Here is an 11,902-nt window from a genome sequence, read left to right on the forward strand (position 1 = left end):
TAATACTTGGTAGACTAAAAAAACGATCCTGTTGTACAAGAGTGAGACTTGAGCATAAAACTTGGCAGCTAGGTGCATAATAAATGCTTATCGAGTGGGCAAATATTATTCACTGATTCAAAAACTCAAATATTATTCAATGATTTCCCCTTGGTGTTATGTAGGAATTAGAGTTAAGTAATGTGCTTTAGGGATTGATGAGCAATTTATTTGGAATATCACAGTATAAGAAACAAGTCTTTTTATTTTGGGGGACTGTGGAATATTAGAGGATCTTTGAACAAAGTTAATAAAATGTCAACCTGAACGCTGAGTTTTTTGTATACTTTTCATCAAGGAAGTTTGGGAGTTAAAACAACAATAGCAACCTTTTATTGGTATGTGTTGATTAAGACACAGTATTTTCTCTACCAGAAAGTCTCTCTGACTCAGGCACTGGTATATGACTTGGGCCTAATAATTTTCTTCTCTTTGCATTTTTTTTGTCTTTGAAATGGGATTAAAATTTATTCTGCCTTAGGGTAGACAGTTGGGTATTAGAGAAATCCTGGGATTGGTTCTTTGGTATAATACTGTAAACATAGTAACTGGGTCTGGAAGTTAAGTTGCATCTTCCCAGAAGATAAGCAGACTGTTGGAAGCTAAAGATTTAGTTATAATAATGTGATTTATATGAAGCAAACTATCTCCTCCAGAGATCTCAAAGTTCTGCTGGTATTAAGAAGTAACTAACCAATAATAGGTGATTGCTTATTCTCCAGGATAGAGAATGTTTTATTAAGAGAATTGTACTACAAGATTGAGTCCAATATTTATTTGTAAGTTGCTATGAATTTATTAGGAAAGAAATGCTAGAGAAATACCAAGAAATAGTATTGTGTGATATTCCTGAAGGAACTAATTTGATTTGTTTTTCTCTGTAAGACATAGATGAATTAGACTTACATTGTATTTCTCTCTGTTTGTGTTGTACCTATTGGTCTAGTATCTTGACCATGCACATTGGCTTTTAATCTAGCAATTTTACACTCACAGAGCAATTCTCTTTGACTAAGCCACAGTTATTTGCTACCTACGTATATAAGAAAATAATTTCACATCCAAATAGTACTTAAGTAAAAGTTTCAAAAATGAAATATTGTACCAGTTGAGGTTAAATATGTAATTGATTTGGGTGTCTTCTGTACAACCGTGTTAATTGAAAACCATATTTTAAAACTTTTATTGTTCCTAGAGTGAATTACTGGAACTTAAGCGGCAGCAGCAAGAGGAAAAAAGAGCCAAAGTCCAGCAGACTGAACACAGGAGGTATAACTGGCTAATAAAATAAGCATCCTTGGTTAAATCAATTACCTACAAAGTTTGTACAGTGTTTTAGGAAAACATTACAGTAACATTTTTATTATGGTTTTGGAATGTGTATTACATTTAAATCTGTTGTTGAGATGTGATATATGTATGAGGTATGCCAACTGCTACATATATGAGCACACACACGTGTACATATGTGCATGCACACAAATATCCAATTTTCTTGGATAGGTGGCATAAACTCACATTAGGAAACTGAATCATGTTCTTAAGCTGTGTGTTCAATTAAGGTAGGTTTAATTTTCCTTCCATGGGACAGAGCATCCTAATTTGAGATGATGCTGTACCATTTATAGACTTAATTAGAATAATTACGTTAATATAGATGGTCAGATACCCATACTTGAGTACAAAAGCTCAGACAAAAACTCATTAAAGTTATTTAATATTGACAAATACATTAGAGAAAAAAATCTTAGAACCATTAAGTAATTTTCAAATAGTCTGAGCACTCTCCATCTTAATCCTAATGTCAGACTTAAGAATACCTAGTAAAATATCGTGTTACTGTTGGGACAGTGCTAATAAGCACCATATTGTCTGCCATTATTATGCTAAGATTTCTAGGGGAGACACGGGTTGTTGGAGTTCATTAGGGGTGTACTTGAGTATCTTGGAGAAGAATGTAAGGGTTTTCACAATGTAAAGGAACAAATTCTTTTGATAGTGAATGGCTTCTTTTATGTATTTAACCTTCTCACTGTCACTAATGTGTGTTTTTAAGTTATGGTGGTTTCATTTTCTAAATGAGAGACTTTAAAAAGCGTTCAGTGGAAGTGCCCTATTCTGATGGTGCCTCTAACTGTGGGCGGCGGCCTCACATTTATTTGACTGGACTATGTTGTTCCCATAGTCCAGTCAAAATAGTTTTAAAACTACAAATGTGAGTTATATATTTTTTCTCTTATTTAAGGAAATATCAAAACTCTGATATGTTGGTTAGGCTACATTGTTGGATAAGATGGTGGTGGGGAAGGATGCTAACTATTTATTATAAAGTAGGCCATAATTTTGTCATTTTATTACTGTTTTCTTTCCTTCCTTCCCTCCTTCTCTCTCTCTCTCTCTCTCTGTCTCTCTCTCTCATTTGAGACAAAGTCTCACTCTGTTGCCTAGGCGGGAGTGTAGTGGTGGGATCTTGGCTCACTGCAACCTCTGCCTCCCAGGTTCAGGTGATTCTCCTGCCTCAGCCTCCTGAGTAGCTGGGATTACAGGCACATGCCACCATGCCCGGCTAATTTTTGTATTTTTAGTGGAGATGTGGTTTCACCTGTTGGCCAGGCTGGTCTTGAACTCCTGACCTCAGGTGATCCGCCCGCCTCGGCTTCCCAAAGTGCTGGGATTACAGGCATGAGCCACCGCACCTGGCCTATTTTTTCTTTAAAATACTTTCTGTTTAAAAAAACACTTGATATTGTATTTATAAACTGATTGCCAGTAGTAGCCAGTTATTTCTCTGGACTTCTGAGGATTAATTGAACTGTAAGACTTTAAGCATCTTAAACATAGTGATGTGTCACATTAATAGGCTCCATTGCTAAAATATTTATCTTTGATGGGCACCTAATAAACACCCAAGCTATTTGATTAGAGGTGGAAAAGATAACTTTTTTGTTATAGGAATCTTGGCTCCCATTCTTTATTTCCATATTATTGAATACCTAAATATTGGTGGGGCTGTTTAATTTCTATATGTTATTTTCTCTTTCTTTTGATTCTACTTAAATAGATCCAATAAATGTATAGCTCCAAATTTAATCCAATAAGAGATTTTTCTAGATAATAAACTCAGTAATTAGTTTTGAAGTCTCTGATCAAGTTATTAAATATATATTTTATGCTCTTCATCAATTTTTGAAAAGAGCTTACATTTGTATTGCCTTTAAAGCGTGCCATGAGCTTTCCCATGTTATCATGTGAGAATACATATTCAATGAGCTCTTAATAAAATAGCTGTGTCCATTCTTACTCAAGGCAACACCACAAGCTATATAGTATATGTGTAGGGGATGTAAATTAGGTTTTCTCCAGAGGCACAATTTTATTGGCATCAAAAAGACCACGTGCTTTCTACAGTTTAAAAGTTCACATTGCAGAAAACTCAACTCTGAGTGTTATAATAGAAAGCTGTGAGATTCCTGACAAGCTTTTCAATGAACCTGTAATGAGCTTGGGTGCACCTGGACCTGACCCGTTGTAAGTATTTGAGTAGGAGAAGACAAGTAGAAACTCTGGCAAGAAACGAGAGAGCATGGGGGTCAAGGACTTGAAAGGATTTGGGCCGTGAGGTGAAAACTGGGATGAACTGAATTGATTTATTCAAACTTAAAGCATCCCTGAATAATAGTTTTTATCCAAATTAACCCTCAGAAGAAAACCCAGAGCACAACTTTGACCGCAGGAGCATGTATGCACTTTCTAAAACTATTCAACAAAAATAGAAATTGGTTCTTTTCCCTCCCATTTAGATTCTTGATAGGAATTGAGAGAAGCAAACTCTTTTCCCCCCATTATCTCTGGCTGACTCACACTGCCATGGACATAGGCAAGTTGAGGACACTCCTATAGCATCAAAGAGTGCTCAGCCACTCTGATGTCCTCTTAGTAACTGACGCTCAAAAGTGAATCACATTACCTTATGTCTTCGTGACAAGGCATCGGTCTTCGCAGGGTTTGAGTGAATTAAGAGCAATTGCCAGTGAGCTGTTTTGCAGTCTGCACTCATCATCCATGTTGTTTTCAGGGTGAAGAATGTGTGCCAGGAAGATTTGTTCATTCAGTAACTACATTATCAGGTCATGTTCCATAAAGGTTTAGTTCTAGGTCCCGGGAATAGGGCAAAACATGGCAGAAGGGGTCCCTGACCATGTGGAAATTATAATCTGGAGGAGAGAAATGGAAGTCCACAATCAAAGGCACTGTTATTTCAGATGGTGATGTGTACTGTGAGGACCATATCACAAGGGGATATTAAGGAAGAAACTGGAGGTGATAGGTTACTTAGGAAAGCCTCACTGCAGAGGTGACATCAAAGGAAAAGGAAGAACCAGCCACATAGAGACTGGGGGCAGATGCATGGACTTAGATGGCCTACGAACAGGGGAGAAGCAAGCGCAGAGGCTCTCAAGTGCAAATGAGCTTGGACTTTTTGAGTCCCAAGTGATGGGATTTTATGATTATTTCATTTTATTTTTGATTTTTATTATTTTTTTAGACAGAGTTTTGCTCTGTCACCCAGGCTGGAGTGTAGTGACATCATCTCCACTCACTGCAACCTCTGCCTCCCCGGTTCAAGTGATTCTCTTGCCTCAGCCTCCTGAGTTGCTGAGACTACAGGTGTCCATCACTGTGCTGGGCTAATTTTTATATTTTTAGTAGAGATAGGGGTTTTGCCAGGTTGGCCATGCTGGTCTCCTGACCTCAAGTGATGCACCCGCCTCGGCCTCCCAAAGCGCTGGGATTACAGGCATGAGCCACCACACGTCACCCCATGTGATGGGATTATAGTGAGTGAAGAAGAGAATAATACTCAGTGAGGGAGGAAAGGTAGGCAGGAGCAAGATAACACAACATTTTATAAGCCAGTTTTATTCTAAGACCAATGGGAAGTCATGGGAGAATTTTAAGCTAAAGGAAGACAAGATTTCTTTCATAATCTAGTAAGGTTGTTGTATGGGGACTAGATTACGGAAGGTGGGAGTGAAAGCACTAGCAAGGTGAAGAGGAGATAGTAATTTAAACTAGAATGGTATCCATGGAAAGGAAAGCGTGAATTTAGGATGTGTTCAGGAGGTAGAGCTAACAAGCCTTGCAGTGGTTTGGGTGTGGGGTGGAGGATGCTGAATGAAAGCCCATCTTTGTTAATGACAAAAAAGACTGGATAAGAACAGCCCCAGGCATGTAGGCAGTCCAGGATACCAGTGGTTGTGTTGTTTAATGGGGAGCAGGGTCATTTTCCTTTTCTTGATAGTCAAGTCTCCAGCGAAGTTGGATACTATTCTATCTGCACACTGACAGATTCAGAGAAGGTGACTTAAACATGGAGCTTGGCAGTGAAACAGGCTGACTAGAATATGGCACTTGGATGGATTTTATGGTAAGACAGGAAAGAAGCTTTACAATAGCTGAGGTGGAACCACAGCCCGATGGGGCCTAGAGTTGTTAAGAAACAGCAACTGAACCCACACACGGATGGCATCTTAGCTAGCACTGAGCAAGCACAGACAGACAAAAACCCCCTCCAGCCTTTGACTTTGCCACCCAGCGTTTATTTTCCTCAAAGTTCCCAAACCTCCCCAGTCACCGGCCTGTAGCCACTCACCATGACCACATTCTGCTTATCTTCATGACTGAACAAGAGGCCCCTGTGACTGATTCCTGCCTTCCATCCTTCCATAAATGTATATTTGCTGCTATGCACCAGGCGTTGTGTTTCTGCTTCCAAGAAACACAATTATTTCTGCACTTCCTAAATAATCTGTTGATATTATAGGGTACCTATTGCAGTGCCATTTCTTCAGCTTCCAAGTCCCTGACTCTATTCAGCCATACGTGGGCAACTCAGAGCATGGTGTTACCTGTGATTTATTATTTTAAATTTAAAAATTGTAATATGAAACACAGAAAGTTCTATAAAGCAGATATTTATAATGATTCATTATAAAGTGAACAACCAGGTAGCGAGCTCCAGAAATAGAATAATATAACCATCACCCTACTACCTTCCATTTCTGCTTTTCATGTGTAGGGTTTACTTTAGCAAGACTGGCAGTGGAGTGCAGGGAACATGGGAAGGACATCTATCTTGCAGCAATAATGCCATAGAGCTATCTTTGGTGGTTCTTCATGTTTTGGTTCGTGCTGAGGCTTCTGTCTTTCTCCAGCCTCTGAGGTTCATACCTGGCATGACTCTGAGGGCTGTAGTTTCTTTCTTGAACTAGGGTCTTGCTGAACTGGTAGGAGATGAGTGCCTGAAACTCTCAGGTTAAGAATTCATACCCCCTTTGGCTTGAGCCAAGATTGGCACTATCTCCAGTAAAGAGCGGTTAATAGCGTGTCATATGTTTAGTATGAAGAGAAGTTTCTGTAGATTTATTCTAAGCTGAAGCCAGGAAGCTATCCCCACGGTCAGTTCACACAACACATTAGGTTCTCAGAAATCTCTCAGCCCTGCAGCAATCTTTCTACTCACACACATTTTTCATTGTTTTAAAGGGTAAATAATGCTTTTCTGGACCGACTCCAAGGCAAAAGTCAACCAGGTGGCCTCGAGCAATCTGGAGGCTGTTGGAATATGAATAGCGGTAACAGCTGGGTGAGTTTTTTCTTTTCTCTTAAAAAAATCATCTTTGAATGTTGAAGAATAAAAACAATGAGAATTTTTAATATATGTTTTGGCCTTCTCCCCAGATATTATGTTTTTGTTGTTGTTATGCTGTTCAGCAGTGTGATGGGCAGTCAGCCAGGGGGATTACTGTAAATTCCACTATAGCTTCTGAGAGAGGGAGAAAGTCCTGATTTCAGCTCTGGCCAATCACAATAAAAAATGACACCTGCCCTGTGTTTTCAGCATGATTGCCTGGACTCTAAGGCTTTTTATCATCCTTTGCCCAGACCTACAAAAAAACAAATGAACTTTTTTTTTTCAGAAAGATTTTAAATGAAATATGGTTATAAAAATAATAAGCATTCTCTAGTAATACATTCTTTCGGTCAAACTAACACATCAAAGAAACCAGTAGTTAATTTTTCACTACAAAATGATTTTTTAAAAACCCTATAGCAAAAGGCACTTTTAAAAAATGAAATATCCTTACATATTTCTGTGATGAAAACCTTGCAACTGTGTTGTAATATGTGTTTAATGTATTTTTTGTGCATGATATATTATTGAACAAGCACCAAAGCTTTGGAATATATATAATTGTGAGGATTGCAATGTGTATAAAATCAAAAACTGAAGACCATAGGCCTTACAGTTTAATTGAAGTCCAAGTGCATAACTGCCTTCTCTCTCTCACATTCACTCCCTTTATATACACACACATCAGATAGAAATCTGTAAACTGGTAAAAATACAACAAAATAATCAAGTGCTTGCTGACCTAGAAAGTCTAGAGTAGATTTTCCTTTAATAAATACTCGACGGACCAATGATCATGTTTGAGAAGTCAATCTATTAGAAATCTTATAGCATGTACCTTTGAAAGACATCTAGTAATCTAGTAGTTTAAATTGATGAATGCATTTTATAAATGTATACATATTTAAGATAATTGAACATAAGCAAATTTGCAGAGAACGCTTCCTGGATGTGTCTATTTATCCCTAATATATGCTCATTTGTTACACTCTGGCATTCAGAATAGGGACAGTATGGAACAGAGAAAATAACTGAAATGCAGGATCTTTGCATTGTGCGATGCAATGTACACATACTGTCTTGTAACAATATGTGAGTAGGACTCATGTGGAAAATGGGCCATTGTGAGTTGAAGACATTATCCAAGCTTGTATAACTTAGTTGTGAAACGTGATTGGAATTTAGATTTTGTCAGGGCTTGGAAACACGCTGTATGGTTGTCATTTCTTCTCTATGGAACCGCTCTTAAAACTTAGAAAGTATCTATCTGGGGCTGAGGGGAAGATGATGGGAGGGCATAAATGGATATCACATAGGCTTCTGAGGACGTGAGGATGTGGCAATCTGGCTCACCAGTGACTATTGGCAGGCCTTAGTGAGCCACAAATCTCTGCTTAGATTCCTCACAGATCAAAGAGAGGAGCATTGTTTTCTCATGATGTAATAGCGAGGATGATTGGGTGAAATTTTTAGTAGGATGGGCATATCCAAGACCACAGGGCTTATCAGTGTTTTCCTTACTTAAAAGAAGCAGCAAGAGACATCTGGGAAGTTCCTCAGGCGCCCACCTTCACCTCTATTGACCTCCAGACATCTGCACTTCTGTACTTGCTTTGCTTTGTGATTTATCTTCTCCACCTCCTGGAGGACTTTGTTCTAATAATACTCTCTCCTCTCTACTGAATTGCTGAATGTTCCATCTCAACTAGAACACTTCCATCAGCATAAAATATAAATCAATGATCAATTCTGTTGATAGCACATTTCCGAACTCTTGCTACTGCCCTGTTTCTCTGTCCTCCTTCAGACTAAAACATTAAAAGGTGCCTATCCTTGCTATCTCTAATTTCTTTATTTTTTCTTAAACCCACTCTTACCAGGTTTTAGAATCTACCCATCAAAAAGAATGTTCTTTTCATGGTCACTAAAAGTGTTCACATTGCAAAATCCAACGATTATTTCTCAGTCTTCATCTTTTGACTGCTCACCATTCTTTGTCACGGTGAATCACTCCCTCTTCTTTGAAACCGTTTCTTTACTTAGCTTCTGGGACACTGTACTCTCTTGGGTTTTCATATACCTCTGTGATAACCCCTTTTCATTCCTCTTTGCTGAACTCCTTGCATCTTCCTGCCCTCTCAACAGTGAAGTGCCTCCGGGATCTACTTTGGACCACTTTCTGAACTGATGTTCACTTAATACCTTGATGACCTCTTTCATTCTTACGAAATTAGATGCTCGCTATATGTTCATGACTCCCAAGTTTCTATTTCAAGCCCAGACCCCTTCCTCCAAACTCCAGACCTGTGTACCCAGTTGCCTACCCAACACATCTCTACTTATCCAAGGTATGTAATACACATTTCAGCCTTAACATGTCTAAAACCTAACCTTTGATCCCCTTTACCCCAGTGCTTTATCTGCACATTTTCCTGTTTCCATAATGGTGCAGTCTCTCTCTCACACCCACACAGCTAGCCATCAACAAATCCTCTTGACTCTTCCTTCCCAATACATCCAATTCAACAGCTTCTCACCATCCTCATCATCATTATCCTGCTTCCAGCCTCTCTCAGTGCTCATCCAGATACTTGTAGTAGTCTCCTAGACGGTTTCCTTCCTTCCACAATTACTTACCTACAGTCTGTTCTCAATACAAGAGTGACAGAAGTCAGATTCTGTCTCTGCAATACCCCTCCAATGGCTTCCACCACCCCCCAAATCACTTTTAGTAAAAGCCGAAGTCCTTCCAGCAGTCTACCAGGTGCTGCATGATCCAGACCCCTTCTTAGGCCTCTGGCTCTCCTTCATTTTTCTCTCTAGCCACACCAGCTTTCTTGCTGAGACACTGGCTGCTCTGTCTATACTATTCTCCATAATATCCATATGGTTTGTCCTCCTTCATTTACTTTCTTGAATTCCACGATCTCAGTGAGGTTACTTTGGCATCCTGGTTAAAGCTGCTACCTGTCCTCTCACTCTGGCTCCTGCAGTTCCCTTTCTAGGCTCCCCTCCCTTTTTCTATAGCACTCTTCAACTTCTAACATACTTTTAAAACATAATTTCTTGTACGTTTTGTTGACTGTTTACTCTTCACCTCTCCCTGTGGTGACTGATGTATGTTCCACGTTCTACAAGGGCGGGGCCATTGGATTGTTGTGTTCACTGACGTATCCCAGGCATAAAACAATAACTGGAACTTACCGCACACGCAAGGAAACAAGTGGTTGTGATTCAACATCACAAACACAACAGACAGACTGAGGGCCAGATGATTTCATGTGCTAAAATGATTAGATACTGAATTTAAAAAACATTTGATGAAATAAAAATTGAATTTGAAATAATGAGCAAAAAATAAGAGACAATGAAAGACAATCAAGCAGACTTGAAAAAGAATTAGACCAAAATGCCATTTCTTGTCAATTATTTGGCAAAAAGAACCCTAAAAGATTGACGATATACTCTGTCAGCAAGGCTGTGGGGAAAAGGGTACTTTACACTCATTGGTGGACATGCAAAGTGATACAAACACTATCAACAGCAATGTCTTACTGTCTTCCCATTAAACAAAGACCAGGCCTATACATATTAGAGCAAAATTCTATTAAACTTTCAAGGAACAAATTATTTCAAATGTCTAGAAAGTTTTTCTGATTAAAAAGAAGTATTATTCAAAATGATTTAAGCAGGTAAATGTGACTTTGAATTAAAATTAGACAAAGACTGTATAGAAAAAAAATAGACTCAGTATCACTTATAAACATAGATTCAAAACAATCACAAGATTTTGACAGGATAAATATGAAAAAGCATAACATACCCTGATGAGATAGGATTTATGCCAGAATTGCAAGCTTGGCTTATTGCAAACAAAACAAAAAACCTACTGAGATAATTCACCTCATAAATTATAAAAGAAACTCCATATGATCATCTCAATGAGTACAGAAAAAGCATTTGCTAAATTACAATACTTATGGTAAAATCTTCCAGCAAACTAGGAATAGAAGGGAAATTTCTTTGCCTCATAAAGGGATCAAAACTGTATAATAATAAAAAAACATTAAAAATATTTCTGTTAAATAAGAGATATAAAGATTGAAAAAGGGGAAAAAACCTTTATAAATCACAGATGATGCAATTATTTACATAAAATCCAAAAGAATTTACATTCAAATTATTAGAAGGAAAAAATGCTTGGCAATGTTGGTAGATGTAAGATCAATATGTAAAAACTACGTTTCTACACATTAGGAATAAATAAATCTAATTAAAAGATCCAATCAAAGATATGCATGACCCTTTTTAAAAAATTCTAAAATTGGCTGGGCATGGTGGTTCACACCTGTAATCCCAGCACTTTGGGAGGCTGAGGCGGGCAGATCACGAGGTCAGGAGATCGAGATGATCCTGGCTAACATGGTGAAACCTCGTCTCTACTAAAAATTCAAAAAAAATTAGCTGGGCGTGGTGGCGGGTGCCTGTAGTCCCAGCTACTCGGGAGGCTGAGGCAGGAGAATGGCATGAACCCAGGAGGCGGAGCTTGCAGTGAGCTGAGATGGCTACACTGCACTCCAGCCTGGGTGGCAGAGCGAGACTCCTTCTCAAAAAAAAAAAAAAAGAAAAAAAAGAAAAAAAATTCTAAAATTTTGTAGAAAGATACTGTGGAATAAATAAATGAAGAGTTATACCTTGTTAATCGATAGGAATGAGCTCTCAAATAAGTTATAGATTCAAATAAATTGTAATCAAAGCAAAGAACCAAGAGTAACCAATTCACTCCTAAAGACAAAGAAGTATAGATGGGAACTTAATTGTGTATTTAGTGCGGTATGCAGTTGGCACCAGCACACCCAACATTTCTGAATTTTTAAATTTTTTTGTATGACAGAAGGGGTAGAGCACATCACTGGGGGAAAACAGACTTTTCAACAAATGCTGTTGGGACCATTGAGTACTTACATGGAATTAGGTCCTGACATAATTCATAACATTTCTAAGTGGATTAAAGCTTCTAAATAGGAGGGAAGACTTTTACATTTTAGAAAATAAGACAGGCTATTTATAAAATAGAGCTGAGAAAGGATTTTGTAAGACCCAAGGTATAAACCAAGGAAAAAAAACCCAAAAAAGTAACCGTACCTACATTAAATTTTAAAACATCTG

The 11,902-nt window shown here is 38.2% G+C and overlaps 1 protein-coding gene across 1 annotated transcript in view; it reads left to right on the forward strand.

Moving 5' to 3' along the window:
• The window catches only part of EPSTI1 (epithelial stromal interaction 1 (breast)), a 120,935-nt gene that overhangs the window by 104,999 nt on the left and 4,034 nt on the right, over positions 1 to 11,902 (forward strand). The window contains exon 11 of the mRNA XM_011974630.1: positions 6,586 to 6,685. Within this exon, the coding sequence (XP_011830020.1) occupies positions 6,586 to 6,685 (100 nt within the window). The remainder of the gene's footprint in view (positions 1 to 6,585; positions 6,686 to 11,902) is intronic.

Source organism: Mandrillus leucophaeus, unplaced genomic scaffold (genome assembly GCF_000951045.1).
Source record: "Mandrillus leucophaeus isolate KB7577 unplaced genomic scaffold, Mleu.le_1.0 Scaffold147, whole genome shotgun sequence".
NCBI lineage: Eukaryota > Metazoa > Chordata > Mammalia > Primates > Cercopithecidae > Mandrillus > Mandrillus leucophaeus.